The sequence below is a fragment of the Abramis brama genome, assembly GCF_963993115.1.
Source record: "Abramis brama genome assembly, chromosome: 2".
NCBI lineage: Eukaryota > Metazoa > Chordata > Actinopteri > Cypriniformes > Leuciscidae > Abramis > Abramis brama.
Window position 1 is genome coordinate 77,640 of NC_139964.1, and position 17,655 is coordinate 95,294.

Below are 17,655 nucleotides of genomic sequence, written 5' to 3' on the forward strand. Positions count from 1 at the left end.
CACTATACTCTTCACTGCACTCACTATACTCTATACTCTTCACTGCACTGCACTCACTATACTCTTCACTGCACTCACTATACTCACTATACTCTTTACTGCACTCCCTATACTCTTCACTGCACTCACTATACTCTTTACTGCACTCACTATACTCCCTATACTCTTCACTGCACTCACTATACTCTATACTCTTCACTGCATTGCACTCACTATACTCTTCACTGCACTCACTATACTCTATACTCTTCACTGCACTGCACTCACTATACTCTTCACTGCACACACTATACTCCCTATACTCTTCACTGCACTCACTATACTCTTCACTGCACTCACTGCACTCACTATACTCTTCACTGCACTCACTATACTCTTCACTGCACTCACTATACTCACTATACTCTTTAATGCACTCACTATACTCCCTATACTCTTCACTGCACTCACTATACTCACTATACTCTTTAATGCACTCACTATACTCCCTATACTCTTCACTGCACTCACTATACCCTTCACTGCACTCACTATACTCCTTATACTCTTCACTGCACTCACTATACTCTTCACTGCACTCACTATACTCTTCACTGCACACACTATACTCACTATACTCTTCACTGCACTCACTATACTCTTCACTGCACTCACTATACTCTTCACTGCACTCACTATACACTATACTCTTCACTGCACTCACTATACTCTTCACTGCACTCACTATACTCTTCACTGCACTCACTATACTCTATACTCTTCACTGCACTGCACTCACTATACTCTTCACTGCACTCACTATACTCACTATACTCTTTACTGCACTCACTATACTCCCTATACTCTTCACTGCACTCACTATACTCTTCACTGCACTCACTGCACTCACTATACTCTTCACTGCACTCACTATACTCTTCACTGCACTCACTATACTCACTATATACTCTTTACTGCACTCACTATACTCCCTATACTCTTCACTGCACTCACTATACTCTTCACTGCACTCACTATACTCTTCACTGCACTCACTATACTCTTCACTGCACTCACTATACTCTTCACTGCACTCACTATACTCTATACTCTTCACTGCACTCACTATACTCTTCACTGCACTCACTATACTCTATACTCTTCACTGCACTCACTATACTCTTCACTGCACACACTATACTCACTATACACACTATGCTCTTCTCTGCACTCACTATACTCTTATATGCACTCACTATACTCTTCACTGCACTATCCACTGCACTCACTATACTCACTACACTCTTCACTGCACTCACTATACTCTTCACTGCACTCACTATGCTCACTATACTCTTCACTGCACTCACTATGCTCACTATACTCTTCACTGCACTCACTATACTCCCTATACTCTTCACTGCACTCACTATGCTCACTATACTCTTCACTGCACTTCAACGCTTGCACCTTGGAACCTATTTCAAGGTTTGCGTTCTCGAGTACCAAGCAGTAGTGTTGTGCGAATGAGTGGCCAGAGCGCATTAAGGGGTTTTCTGTGAGAACGGTGTTGTATAAGCGGCCCCTAAATTAATAACTAATGATCTTTGCAACGGAAATGAATCAATTAAACTAACTTTAGCTGGACAATAACTTTATTCTAGAGCTGCTGTAAAGCCAATACAATCTCTGTTACTTCAATTTCCTATTATCACTGTAAAGCTGCTTTGACACTATCTATATTGTTAAAAGCGCTATATAAATGAAGGTGACTTGACTCACTATACTCTTCACTGCAGACTGCCCTCCAGCAAGACGCATGTAAGTCTAAGGCGGTGTGTGTGTGTGTAGGAATCCCCCCAGATGAGAGCAGTCGCAGAGGAGGGCATTATGGGCCGTATGTTCAGTCGGAGCGGCTCCATCTCTACTCACAGGCCGCATCATCACTGCTGCACACAGGCCACGCCTACTACTGCTTCTGCACCAATCAGAGGCTGGAGCTGCTGAAGAGGGAGGCGCAGCGCAGTGGACACACACCGCGGTAAACACACACACACCATGGTAAACTCACACATGCTCCGCTGTAAACACGCACTTACAACACACATACCTGCAGTGTAAACACACACAAACCACGGTAAACACACACAAACACCACGGTAAACTCACACACGTACCGCCATAAACAAACACGTACAACACACGTACTGTGGTAAACACACACACGCATCACGGTAAACACACACACACACCATGGTAAACTCACACACGTACTGCGGTAAACACACGTAGCACGTAATCACCACCCTTGTCAGAAGAGTACTTAATTTAAGAACCTTACAAATGTCTTTACAAAATTACATGAAGCAGAGTTAACAATCTTTCCACATTTGGAAGCAAAACCCATCCAGTTCCATCCAGTATATCCACCCAATATTAAAGTTCAGAGTTACCACAAATGTCCTTGGTTCATCACACCATTGTAGATGTTAGGATGTATGAAGAATGTAATCCAAGTTCATCCAACAAAGGTTAATCCAATGAACAGCGGCAGTTCGTAAAGGAGTTCAGATATAATCCACAATTGAAGAGAATAACAATTGTCATACTTGAACCAGTTAAGATGTCCTCAAAATCAAGTAGATACAAAAACCCTCTGGACAAAGCAAACAACAAACAAGCAAGATACATTTCCCACTTTAAACCTCTGATAACAATAAACAAACAAATAAATCAACTCACATTGAGATGTAGAACACATATGTTACTCAACAAAAGGTTTTCCAAATGAAAGCATGGGAATAGCAAACACTCCCAGCTAACATGTATCCCTTACTCACACTTCTTCTTCCTTTTAGTCTCTGGCCTAGAGAACTCTACCTAATAATGGTACCTCCCTAGCGCCCTCTAATGGCCAGGAGTAAAATTACAACTTAAATTTACCATAGAAGATAGGGAACAGTTACAGTTTACAGTTTACAAACTTACAAACCCCCCTTTCAGAAGAAGGCCTGACCTGGCCGTAGAACCTTTTCAGATTTTCTACATGGTATGTCTCAACTTGCTTGGGTTTGCTCGACACCTCAACTCTGTAGTTTACGTTATTCAACTCTTTTAAAACTTTGGCAGGCCCATGCCACTTAGGAGCTAGTTTGGCCATAAATGCACGAGACATCGGGTGAGCACGAACCCAGACGAGTTCCCCTTCCTGGAAGGCCTCCTCTTAAGGTTGTAGTATCTCTGCTGTCTGCTTTGGGCTCTCGTGACATTCTTCCTTACTCTTCCCAGAAGTGATTGCTGACGTTCAATAACTTCATATGCAGATTGGTCAGGATCAGGGCGAACGATATTGGAATAGTTCAAGAGGTGATAGAGCGATTTCCGCTGGGGTATATTTTGTACTCTCCTGCCAAGATGAATTGATTGCAAACCAGAACTCGTGGATCCATTGGTCCCAATTCCAGTGATTGTCCTTGACATAGGATGTAATAATGATTTTAAGAGTTCTATTTACCCTTTCTGTCAGGTTAGTCTGCGGGTGGTATGCAGTGGTGAGTTTCTAATTGGCACCCCATTGTCTGCGTTCAGAAGTTGTGAGGTAAATTGTGGTCCTCGGTCTGATACCAAAAAATTAGGTACCCCCCCCCATCGGGTAAAGATCTCTTTTATAAAGATGTTAGTTATCAACTGTGTCTTTGTTAGGGATGTTAACCGATGACCGTTTGACCGATGGTTGACCGTATCAACATTAACCGATCAAAGTTGTCGGTAGTCGGTAAAAAAAAAAGGAAAAAAAAAGTGATCTCTAAATTAGGCTATTATAGACAGTGGACTAAATGCTACTACTACAGTTAGCCATCTCATTCCAAGATCTTTTTGTGTGAAGTGAACAAATCCCTCAAACTCTATTTTTCATAACTCGCCTGTTTGTACTTAATAAAAACATTTGGCGTGAGGTCACAGCGTTTGGGTTCGTGCGCTCACAAGGTTTGCGAAAAGTAAAGGCTACAGGCTAAAACACTCGAGGTTAGAGCCAGGGCAGACGACAGGATGAAGCGTGCAAAGAAAAGTAGTGTGTGGGACCATTTCACCAAAAAGAATGACACAGATGTAAGTTGCAACTTGTGTGATACAGTGCTTAAATACAGTAGTAGCACATCATCTATGATGTATCACCTGAAAACGCGACACCTGATGATCATCATCTTTCTTTATTATTGTTAGCACTAACGTAACGTTACCTCAAACTAAAGCGGTGTCTTTTCGGAGCTGTCATTTTCTTAAATGAGCCGCGGCAATGTTTCAAATGAGCTTCTACGCTAGACAAACGCCTTTATTTTCAACGCGATCACCTTGTACCCAAACCATTTCGAAACTAAGGAGCCATTTGTCCTCCGATTACATACAAGCTCCTCGGCGCCGCGTTTGCGGGACTCATGTTTCGCGCTGTAGGGGATTTAAAAAGGTGACTCGAGTGGAAGGGCGACGCCGGGGCAGTGTGTGTGTGAGCGGGAGGCAGAGCGGCAGAGAGATGCGACAGAGTTGCGAAATTGCAGGCGCGGCTCGAAATGGCTGTTATTTCAAATAGCGTAGCATATTTTAAACTAATCGGTTAACTGGTTTCAACCGGCTAATGGGTCTCGGTGGTCGGTCAAGAAATTTTTTAGTTTTCGCCATCCCTAGTCTTTGCTGACCGCAAAGGGAACACCTCGACCCACTTACTACAGTAATCCACAGTAACCAGTAAATACTCATTCAGCTTCATGCTCCTCGGAAACGGTCCTATAAGATCAATGCCCACCATATATCCATACGTGGCTTGTATTGCTGACAGACTTGGCACTGTTTGCAGTGGTCCATACATCTCGCTGGATTTCTGGCCAGCACACAATGTTGAGTAGTCTACGCAATGTTTTCATGCGCCCAAGATGCCCACTTAAAGGATTGTCATGTGTAAACTGGAGAAATTTCTGCCGGAGATCCTTTGGGATGACTACTTGCAAAGTATGACCCTTTTGATTTTCAGGGACATATCTGAGCAGAAAGCTGTTTTGTACAACATAGTGAATACGTTGGGGGCTGATAGAGTTAAATCAAATCAAGTATATATATTTTTGTATAGCGCTTTTTACAATACAGATTGTATCAAAGCAGCTTCACAGTATTAAAATAAAATAATACAACAAAGTTTGTTTCTAGTGGAATTTATTGATTGATAGAATAAAAGTAAATATCCCCAAATATCCCCAACTGAGCAAGCCAAAGGCAACAGTGGCAAGGAACCGAAAAACTCCATCAAGTGACCTAATGGTGTCCTAAGACTCCATCAGGTGACCTAATGGAGAAAAAAAAAACCTTGGGAGAACCCAGGCTCAGTCGGGGGCCAGTTCTCCTCTGGCATTTATGAACTAGAGGCCGGATTGTAGTTTGAAACTGTGAGATTAACAATATTATATGAATGCCTGGCTGAAAAGATGCGTCTTTAATCTAGTTTTAAACTGGGAGAGTGAGTCCGAGTAACGAACAGTATCAGGAAGGCTATTCCAGAGTTTTGGAGCCAAATGTGAAAATGCTCTCCCTCCTTTGGTTGATCTGGATATCCTAGGTATGACCAAAAGCCTCGAATTTATTGATCTTAAAGAGCGCGATGGATTATAGGGTGATAGAAGATCCGTTAAATAGACTGGAGCTAAGCCGTTTAGGGCTTTATAAGTCAGTAGCAATACCTTATAATTAATACGGAACTTTATAGGTAGCCAATGTAGTGATGATAAAATCGGTGTTATATGATCATATTTTCTTGATCTAGTAAGAACTCTAGCGGCTGCATTTTGGACTAACTGTAGCTTGTTTATTGAGGATGCAGGACAACCGGCTAATAAAGCATTACAGTAATCTAGTCTCGAGGTCATGAATGCATGAACTAACTTTTCTGCATCAGAAACTGATAGCATATTACGTAGCTTAGCAATGTTTCTAAGGTGGAAAAAGGCAGTTTTTGTAACATACGAAATATGATTTTCAAAAGACAGGTTACAATCGAGTATAACACCCAGGTCTTTTACTGTAGAGGATAAAGTAACAGGACATCCTACAATGTCAAAGTTGTATTGTGAGAGGTTCTGTGGGCGGTTTTTTGAACCGATAAGTATTACCTCTGTCTTGTCTGGATTTAATAAAAGAAAATTACGCATCATCCAATCTTTTACACTCTGTCAATTTGGATAAATTAGCGTTTTCATCCGGCCGTGATGAAATATATATTTGAGTGTCATCAGCATAACAATGGAAACTAATTCCATGTTTCCTTATAATATTTCCAAGTGGCATCATATATATTGAGAATAACAGAGGGCCTAACACAGATCCCTGCGGCACTCCATAGTTTACTGGAGTTATGATCGATTTTTCTCCATTTAAATAGACAAAATGGTAGCGGTCAGATAAGTATGATCTAAACCAGCTTAATGCTTGTCCTTGAACACCAGTATAATTTTGAAGTCGATCTAAGAGTATTGTATGATCTATAGTATCGAACGCAGCACTTAGATCAAGTAAAACTAGTATTGAGATACAGCCTTGGTCAGAAGCTAAGAGTAAATCATTTGTGATTTTAACGAGCGCAGTTTCAGTGCTATGATGCGGCCTGAATCCAGACTGAAACTTTTCATAGATATCATTTTCTTGCAAGAAAGAGCCCAGTTGAGCGGACACAACTTTTTCTAGTATTTTAGACATAAAAGGTAGATTTGAAATGGGTCTATAATTTGCTAGATTATTATGATCTAATTGTGGTTTCTTAATGAGAGGTTTTATAACTGCCAGTTTAAATGTTCTTGGAACATGACCTAAAGATAAAGACGAGTTAATAATATTGAGGAGACCACCTTCCACTACAGGTAACACTTCCTTCAGTAGTTTAGTTGGTATAGGATCTAATAAACATGTTGTTGTTTTAGATGAAGTGATAAGTTTATTTAACTCTTTTTGTTCTATAGTTGTAAAGCACTGTAATTGTTCTTGCGGGGGGGAAATTGAGGCTGAATTATAAGGCGCGATTGAGGATTGAACATTTACAATTGTGGTTCTGATGTTTTCTATTTTCTCAGTGAAGAAGTTCATGAAATCATTACTACTAAACTGTAACGGGATATTTTGTTCGGGTGACGTCTGTTTATTTGTTAGTCTAGCCACGGTGTTAAATAAAAACCTAGGATTGTTTTGGTTGTTTTCTATTAGTTTGCGGAGATGCTCAGCCCTGGCCGCTTTTAGGGCCTTTTTATAACGTGACATACTGTCTTTCCACGCGATTCTAAAGACCTCTAAATTAGTTTGTTTCCATTTACGCTCTAAATTACGGGTTTCTCTCTTTAGAACATGCGTAGTATTATTGTACCATGGTGCTTTAATTTTCTCTGTAACCTTTTTTAATCTAACGGGTGCAACAACATCCAATGTTCTAGAGAGAATGGTGCTCATAGTGCTAGTTAGTTCTTCTAGTTCATCTGTTTGTTTGGGTTCAGGCAGCAGCTGAGACAGATCAGACAAGCAACTCGAGAAATTATCTATGGTGGATGGAAGGATTGTTCTGCCTGGTCGAAAACGCGGCGCCGCATGACATATTACAGCAGTACGTAATATGCAAGTTACCAAGTAATGGTCAGTGACATCATCACTTTGTGGAATGATATCTATATCGGTTGGATCGGTTCCATATGATATAATTAAATCGAGTGTGTGATTAAGACGATGAGTTGGTCCGGTGACGTTTTGCTTGACCCCAAAGGAATTTAATAAATCTATAAACGCAGCCCCTAACGCATCATTTGGATTATCTACGTGTATGTTAAAATCTCCAACAATTAATGCTTTATCTACATTGACCAATAGATCTGAGAGAAAATCTGCAAACTCTTTTAGGAAATTAGCGTAAGGCCCAGGCGGTCTATATACAGTAGCCAAGGCTAGAGATAATATGGATTTTTTTCTAACATCTAAGAGCGTAACATTTAGTACAAGTATTTCAAACGAAATAAACTTATAACCCGTTTTCTGAGTAACATTGAGAATATCTCTATAGACCGCTGCAACACCGCCGCCACGACCAATCAGACGGGGCTCGTGCTTATAGGAGTATCCTGCTGGAGTAGACTCATTTAGACCGAAATAATCATTAGGTTTAAGCCAAGTTTCAGTAAGGCAAAGTACATCGAAGCTATTATCCGTGACTATTTCATTTACAATAACTGCCTTAGGTGTGAGTGATCTAATGTTTAGAAGACCTAGCTTTAGAAATTGTTTTTGGTTACTAATAGCAACATTTTCTGGTTTAATAACAATTAGATTTTTTCTAGATCCTGCAGTAGATTTATTATTTGATCTCACTAAACGAGGAATAGACACAGTTTCTATGCAATATTCTACACTATTTATATCAGTTAATTTGGTGCAGCAGAGACTATGATTTGAACTTTTGGTTACTAGTCAAAAGGTATTTAACATTTTGGAGATGTTATCTGACAGAAGATCCGATCCGAATCTGCTTGGGTGTAAGCCATCAGCACGATAAAGCCTAGGACGCTCCCAAAACAGATTCCAATTATTTACAAAGAGCAGTTTCTGCTCATTGCACCATGATATTAACCATTCATTTAGCGCGAATAATCTACTAAACTTTTCATGACCTAGTCGGTACGTGGGAAGCGGTCCTGACACAATGATCGTTATATCAGGCGATGTGCTGCGTACCGTATCGATCAGATTCCTGAAGTCTTTCTTCAGAACCTCTGTCTGTCGCAGCCTGATGTCGGCCCCTCCCGTGTGCAGGACCACAGTTCCGACGCGCTCGTTCAGAATCTCGGGAACGTGAGCAGCGATTTCAGAAACACGAGCACCAGGAAAGCAGTGACTATGCACCTTACTTTTATTTAACGTAGCTTGTACGTGCCGAACGATGGAATCACCGATGATCACAGCATCGCGTTCTGTTTCGCGAAGAGGGGAGAAGCGGTTTTGTGTGGATATCTCGAAAACCGGGAGGGTCGGAGAGAGTTTTCTTGGTCTAGACCTGACTCGCGTCTTCCGCTGCGGAACCATCCAGGCTTCGTGGTGGCATGTTGGAGCCGGCGTAAACGAGACCATAGCTGATCGCGGCCTCGACGCTCGTGACCGATGCTGAGTAACGCACGGAGTAGACGAGGTCGGAGTTTGTGTTGATTTGTGTTCATCGGCTCGTGATGTTTCAAGAGCTAACCGCCGGTCTATCAGCTTGGCTTTTCTCACTAAAAGGTCGTGGATCTGTTTTTCAACAGCTTCCAGCTCAGACTGCAACGCGTGTAGCTCAAATGTATCCTCACCTGCACCAAAAGGTAGACTACTTACATCTGATATATTCGCCATTTTAACAGATGGACAGTAAGTTAAGTTAGCAACGACGCTACCAGTGATGCTATCAATATTAATACTAATGTATGGCTTAAGTCTTGGATATAATCCGTCTTTTTAGTGGTACGGGTGTGGAGTAGACGCACGATAGGCGAAAAAAAAATGTTTGTTTATAAAAGTTAAGCTTTGCTTCATCCCACAAAGGCTGCAAAGATTGGTCACTTGGTGTCGACCAAGTTCTTCCCAGTTGATCGGTAAGTCTCCATTCACATCTTTTGCTTGGCTTAAACAGCATATGATTTTTCGGCTCCTTGAAGCAGCCGGGATGGAGAGGCGATGACATATTCTCCCTTTTACAACTCCTGAGTCAGTACAGCCCCAAGTCCAAAGTCGCTCGAATCAGTCTGCACTTTGAATGATTTACTTGAGTCTGGAGGAATAAGAATTGGGGCCTTTTGCAGGGCATCCTCCAAATCTTCTAAAGAATGTTGGCACCCAGTCCAGTTCCATGGTACACCCTTCCTCTTAAGTGCATGAAGTGGAGCAGCACGTTCCAAAATAATGTGCGGAATAAAGCGATGGTACTGGCTAAATCAAATTTGTCTCACTCTTAATACTAAAAAGACCGTTGTGATGATGTTTACAAAAAAAAAACCTGTGAAGCCAAATATTTTAAAAACTGACTGTAATACACTTATTGAACAACTACCAACAAGAAGTAGATCTTCTGTGTTTTTGGGAGGGGAGGAATTGGAGTTGATAGCCCAGTTCAAGTACCTTGGGGTTAGACTAGATTCAAACCTCACTTTCAAAAAACACATACAAAAGGTATCCAATACTATAAAATTTAATCTACAAAATTACAAACAAATCAGATCCTACATTACAACCGAGGCTGCTAAATCATATCTCCATTGTATGATTTTTTCCCACATTGAATACTGCTTCACAGTTTGGTCTTTTGCTGGAGTTATTGCATTAAAACCCATTGTTCAACTATATAAAAAAGCAGTCAAGGTATTTGACAGGAAACCACAGTCATTTCACCTTTGTCCAATTCTTGAGAAGTATCAACTACTAAATTTTGAAAATCTTAAAATTTTTAAAAATAGCTGTCTTATTTATAAATCTATGAATGGAATCGCCCCACCACCCCTGGGCAATTTTATCAAAAAGAGAAATAGCGAGATGAGGACTAGATCATTTACCCGGGGGGATTGTGAAGTACTATTTAGAAAATCTTCGTTTGCACAAAATGTCCTCTCTATTAAAGGCTGCACAAATTGGAATAGTATACCAACGGTAATTAGAGAGAGCCCCACTTTTGTTTCATTTAAGAAAAATCTTAAAAGATGGCTGAATAATAATCAAAAATGTAATCATTAAGTATGCAGGTAAAATTTGATAGGTAGTTTTATTTATATATTTATAATAAGCACTTTGGGATGTCTATGTACAGGCATTTATGCACTTTAAATTAATATTACAATAAGTACAATAAGGTATAGGAACTTTTAATGTTTTTTTAGCTATATATGTATATTTGTTGATATGTATATTGTCTGTTTGTTTTTTGGTTTGTATTTGTTTATGTTTGGGACTACGGATGGAAATTAGCATTGTGCTAAATCCGGCGTATTTACGTTCAACTTTGATTGTACGTTCATGAATATGCACTGTCCCATTTAAATAAATAAATTGAAATTAAATTGAAACCACCCAGCAAGACCTAGGAATCACTCAAAATCACGTAGGGGAATTCTTGACAGCGTCCACCTTGGAATGTTTTGATGCCTTCCGCTGAAATGACGTGTCCCAGAAAAGTCAGTGATCTCCTTACCAATGATTCAGCTGATTCCAGCCCAGCAAACACCTTCTTCATATCTTGGAAGTGTTGCTGAAGGTCTCTGGAATATATGACAACGTCGTTTATATGTACACAAAAAAACATTTGCCAATAAGATCTTGTAGAACTTTGTTCATCAGCCTTTGGAACATTGCTCCAGCATTTGTCAACCCAAATGGTAGGTGAAGAAACTCATACTGGTTGTACTTTGTAACAAAAGCAGTTTTTTGGATGCTGCTTTTGTCCATCACCACTTGCCAGTATCCAGTTTTGAGGTCTAGGGTACTGAATAATATTGCTCCGTTGACAGACTCCAAGAGATCTTGTTTCTGAGGCATGGGAAATCCATCCAGCGGGGTTTTGGCATTCAGTGCTCGATAATCCACACAGAAATGCATACCTGGATACTTGCACTATTGGCAGTGCACAGTGTATGTTAACAAAGTGTGGTCGGTCATAACAAGAGAACAGATGTAATGTTTCCTTTTGTCCAGGCAATGAAAGTGTGGAGGTGTCAAAATCCAACTTGACTCTGCATGTCACAAGGAACTCGAGGCCTAAGACGAGTGGAAAAGCTTGGTCCTCATCTCTCATGATGAATAGTTGCAATTGGTCTGTGCATCCTTGCAGGGTACACTCCCAAGTAACTTTGCCTAATGCCCTCTGGATATGGCTGTTGGGAAGGGTAAATGTCTGTCCCCGACAGGACTGGCAAGACTCTGTTTCATCCTTCCATCTCCTCCACATTGACTCCTGGATTAATGAGTATGAGCTGCCTGTGTCCATAATGGCTTCACAAGATTGGTTACGCAAAGTCTCAAGGCAGCCTGCAGAATCTCCTTCTCAGACAGGAGAAGCTGGCGCTCGTGAGTGCGTGTAACGTGTGTCTCTCTCTCTCTCTCTCTCTCTCTCTCTCTCTCTCAGGTATGATAACCGCTGTCGACACCTGAGTCAGGAGCAGGTCCAGCAGAAGCTAGCGTCTGGTGTTCCCCCTGTGGTCCGCTTCCGGCTGGCCTCTGGCGCGGACCCGTTCCAGGACCTGGTGTTCGGCTGGACCCGTCATGAGGTGGCGTCGGTGGAGGGAGACCCGGTGATCCTGAAGGCCGACGGGTTTCCCACGTACCACCTGGCCAGCGTGGTGGACGACCACCACATGCGCATCAGTCACGTGCTGCGCGGCTCCGAGTGGCTGATCTCCAGCGCTAAACACCTGCAGCTGTTCCGCGCGCTAGCCTGGAGTCCGCCGGCGTACGCTCACCTCCCGCTGATGCTCAACCCCGACGGCAGCAAACTCTCCAAACGCCACGGACACACTCTCATCCAGAGCCTCCGAGAACAGGGCATGCTGCCCGAGAGCCTGCTGGACCTCGTCACACACGCCGGCTCAGGCTTCAGCAGTGAGTGACACACACACACACACACACACACACACACGCCGGCTCAGGCTTCAGCAGTGAGTCACACACACACACACACAGCCTGCTGGACCTCGTCACACACGCCGGCTCAGGCTTCAGCAGTGAGTGACACACACACACACACACACACACACACGCCGGCTCAGGCTTCAGCAGTGAGTGACACACACACACACACACACACACACACACACACACACACGCCGGCTCAGGCTTCAGCAGTGAGTCACACACACACACACACAGCCTGCTGGACCTCGTCACACACGCCGGCTCAGGCTTCAGCAGTGAGTGACACACACACACACACACACACACACACGCCGGCTCAGGCTTCAGCAGTGAGTCACACACACACACACACACACACACACAGCCTGCTGGACCTCGTCACACACGCCGGCTCAGGCTTCAGCAGTGAGTGACACACACACACACACACACACACGCCGGCTCAGGCTTCAGCAGTGAGTCACACACACACACACACAGCCTGCTGGACCTCGTCACACACGCCGGCTCAGGCTTCAGCAGTGAGTGACACACACACACACACACACACACACACACACACACAGACACACACACACACAGCCTGCTGGACCTCGTCACACACGCCGGCTCAGGCTTCAGCAGTGAGTGACACACACACACACACACACACACACACGCCGGCTCAGGCTTCAGCAGTGAGTCACACACACACACGCCGGCTCAGGCTTCAGCAGTGAGTCACACACACACACACACAGCCTGCTGGACCTCGTCACACACGCCGGCTCAGGCTTCAGCAGTGAGTGACACACACACACACACACACACACACACACACAGACACACACACACACAGCCTGCTGGACCTCGTCACACATGCCGGCTCAGGCTTCAGCAGTGAGTGACACACACACACACACACACACACACACACACACGCCGGCTCAGGCTTCAGCAGTGAGTCACACACACACACACACAGCCTGCTGGACCTCGTCACACACGCCGGCTCAGGCTTCAGCAGTGAGTGACACACACACACACACACACACACACAGACACACACACACACAGCCTGCTGGACCTCGTCACACATGCCGGCTCAGGCTTCAGCAGTGAGTGACACACACACACACACACACACACACACACAGACACACACACACACACAGCCTGCTGGACCTCGTCACACACGCCGGCTCAGGCTTCAGCAGTGAGTGACACACACACACACACACACACACACACACACACGCCGGCTCAGGCTTCAGCAGTGAGTCACACACACACACACACACACACACAGACACACACACACACACACAGACACACACACACACAGCCTGCTGGACCTCGTCACACACGCCGGCTCAGGCTTCAGCAGTGAGTGACACACACACACACACACACACAGACACACACACACACAGCCTGCTGGACCTCGTCAAACACGCCGGCTCAGGCTTCAGCAGTGAGTGACACACACACACACACACACACACACACACACACGCCGGCTCAGGCTTCAGCAGTGAGTCACACACACACACACACACACAGACACACACACACACAGCCTGCTGGACCTCGTCACACACGCCGGCTCAGGCTTCAGCAGTGAGTGACACACACACACACACACACACACACACACACACACACACAGCCTGCTGGACCTCATCACACCGGCCAGCTCAGGCCTCAGCAGTGAGTGACACACACACACACACACACACACACACACACACACACACACGCCGGCTCAGGCTTCAGCAGTGAGTCACACACACACACACACACACACACAGACACACACACACACAGCCTGCTGGACCTCGTCACACATGCCGGCTCAGGCTTCAGCAGTGAGTGACACACACACACACACACACACACACACACACACACACACAGCCTGCTGGACCTCATCACACCGGCCAGCTCAGGCCTCAGCAGTGAGTGACACACACACACACACACACAGCCTGCTGGACCTTGTCACACACGCCGGCTCAGGCCTCAGCAGTGAGTGAGAGTAATACACACACACACAGATCATCAGATGTTGTTGTTTCTGCAGGTAATCGGATCGGTCGACGTCTCGATGAATTAATCCAAGAGTTTAACATTTCGAAGATCACAACGCACTCGGCTCTGCTGGATCTGGACAAACTCAACGAGTTCAACAGGTTTGTTTTGTCCCCTAAATAAAACTGTCTAACGTCCAGTTTGACAGTTTTATAATGAGTGTGTGAGAATAGCGTGTGTTAGTATAGTGGTTGAGTGAGTATAGTGTGTGTGTGTGTGTGTGTATAGGGCTGCCAACTGTCACGCATTCACCGTGAGACTCGCGCGGCGACTGACACACGCTCTCACGCCACACATCCATTTCCTCACGCACAGAAGAATCGCGAAGCAAAGAGCAAACGGAGACCGACAGACTAGACAGAGCAGGTTACTTACTTACAGGGTTAGGGTTAGACCGTCAGGGTTAGGGTTAGACCGTCAGGGTTAGGGTTAGAGCGTCAGGGTTAGACCGACAGACTGGACAGAGCAGGTTACTTACTTACAGGGTTAGGGTTAGACCGTCAGGGTTAGGGTTAGACCGTCAGGGTTAGGGTTAGACCGTTAGGGTTAGACCGACAGACTAGACAGAGCAGGTTACTTACAGGGTTAGGGTTAGACCGTCAGGGTTAGGGTTAGACCGTCAGGGTTAGGGTTAGACCGTTAGGGTTAGGGTTAGACCGTTAGGGTTAGACCGACAGACTAGACAGAGCAGGTTACTTACTTACAGGGTTAGGGTTAGACCGTCAGAGGGTTAGGGTTAGGGTTAGGGTTAGGGTTAGACCGTTAGGGTTAGACCGACAGACTAGACAGAGCAGGTTACTTACAGGGTTAGGGTTAGACCGTCAGGGTTAGGGTTAGACCGTCAGGGTTAGGGTTAGACCGTCAGGGTTAGGGTTAGACCGTCAGGGTTAGGGTTAGACCGTTAGGGTTAGACCGACAGACTGGACAGAGCAGGTTACTTACAGGTCACTGCTCTCAGATTCTGTACATTTTATTATGAAATTCAAACAATAAATACCGTTTTGGTGCTTATAATGTGACGTGACAGATCCCTAGCGGCACGTGACCCGATCATCTCTACTAGCTAATAGTAAATGAACACGAACACTGTTGAAAGATACAGTACAACTTACCGTTATGTATATTCCTCATACATAATATTGATCAATCAGTGTTTTTCATCAGCGAGAAGAGGTCAGTAACACAGCTGGAGAACAATTATGTCACATTTACCTCAGGAAAGCCATTTAATGACCATAATATAGGCTATGGCACGTTAGTTGGCTAGACAAAAAGAGCTATAGAGAGTATTCTGCTAAATACATATTTATTATTTATATTTATAACATTACATATTTATTATATTTTTACTTATATCATTAAATAAAGTTATTATAATAAAAAATGCATTATATTTAATTTGAGTTATTTTTAACCTTGAATAATACTGCCAGCTGACAGGGCTCTCTGTGTGTTTACAGCATTAGGTGAGGTTTGTTTTTTTCTTGAGAAAAATGAACGCCTATCTTGTGTACCTAATATTTATCCAAATGAGTCAATATTAAATCAAATCACAAGAATTGAATTGAAATCGTGAAATTCGTGTCAAGCAATAATAAAAAAACGTAGCTTACCAGAAATTGTACCATGTAAATATTGTAACATGTTGTCACTAAACCTAATACAATTTAGTTTAGTTAATAAAATGTTTTGACAATCACAATACATTTATTGTGATGCAAGATTTTACCCCCCCCAGTGATGTGTGTGTGTGTGTGTGTGTGACGCAGGGTTCATCTGCAGCGCCGGATCGAGGATCAACACGCGTGTGTGGAGCTGCAGGACGAGCTGAGACAGCGACTGCTTCACACACACGGCTCTGACATCAGCGACCACACCGTTCTGGAGCCGCACTACATACACAGAGTCCTGCAGCTGCGCAAGGTACTCAACACCTGTGTGTGTGTGTGTGTGTGTGTGTGTGTGTGTGTGTGTCAGTGTGAGTGAATGTGTGAGTATAGTGTGTGAGAGTGAGTATGTGTGAGTATAGTGAGTGTGGGTTAAAGTAAAGTGAGTGTGTGTATGTGAGTGAGAGTATAGTAAGTGTGTGTGTGTCAGTATAGTGAGTGTATGTGCTTGTGTGCGAGTATAGTGTGTGTGTAGTGAGTGTGTGAGAATAGCTTGTGTTAGTATAGTGGTTGAGTGAGTATAGTGAGTGTGTGAGTTAATGTGTGTGAGTATAGTGAGTGTGTGTGTGTAGTGAGTGTGTGAATAGCGTGTGTTAGTATAGTGGTTGAGTGAGTATTGTGTGTTTGTGAGAGAGAGAGTGTATAGTGAGTGTCTGAGTGTGAGTATAGTGTGTGTGTGTGAGTATAGTGTGTGTGTGGTGCTGAACATCTGCCCGTGTGTGTTTGTGTGTCAGGGTCACGTCTGTTCTCTGCGGGAGCTGCTGGGTCAGTCGTACTCCTACCTGTGGATCCGTCCGCGAGTCTCGAGTCGGCAGCTGAAGGACGAGAGCGTGGAGGCGGCCGACATCGCAGCGGCCGTTATACAGTGAGGATACGCATATGTGTTATCAGTGTGTTGACATATCTGTGTGTGTGTGTGTGTTATTAGCATGTGTGTGTTTGTGCTCAGGCTGGTTGGAGCCGGCGGCTCGTTCTCATCCACAGAGCAACTGAACCGTGAGCTGAAGCTGATAGCCAGCAGACTGAACACCAGATACAGCAGTGTGATGAGAGTGCTGAGACTGGCCCTGAGCGCACAGCAGGTGTGAGGCTCACTATACTCACACACACACACACACACACACACACACACACACACACACACACACACACACACACTCACTATACTCACACACACACACTATACTGAACACCAAATACAGCAGTGTGATGAGAGTGCTGAGACTGGCCCTGAGCGCACAGCAGGTGTGAGGCTCACTATACTCACACACACACACAC

The 17,655-nt window shown here is 44.1% G+C and overlaps 1 protein-coding gene across 1 annotated transcript in view; it reads left to right on the top strand.

Annotated features, from left to right (window-relative positions):
* The window catches only part of ears2 (glutamyl-tRNA synthetase 2, mitochondrial), a 31,976-nt gene that overhangs the window by 13,146 nt on the left and 1,175 nt on the right, over positions 1-17,655 (top strand). The window contains exons 3-8 of the mRNA XM_084097494.1: positions 1,831-2,020; positions 12,134-12,606; positions 14,702-14,810; positions 16,479-16,632; positions 17,111-17,241; positions 17,326-17,458. Coding sequence (XP_083953620.1) covers positions 1,831-2,020; positions 12,134-12,606; positions 14,702-14,810; positions 16,479-16,632; positions 17,111-17,241; positions 17,326-17,458 — 1,190 coding nt within the window. The remainder of the gene's footprint in view (positions 1-1,830; positions 2,021-12,133; positions 12,607-14,701; positions 14,811-16,478; positions 16,633-17,110; positions 17,242-17,325; positions 17,459-17,655) is intronic.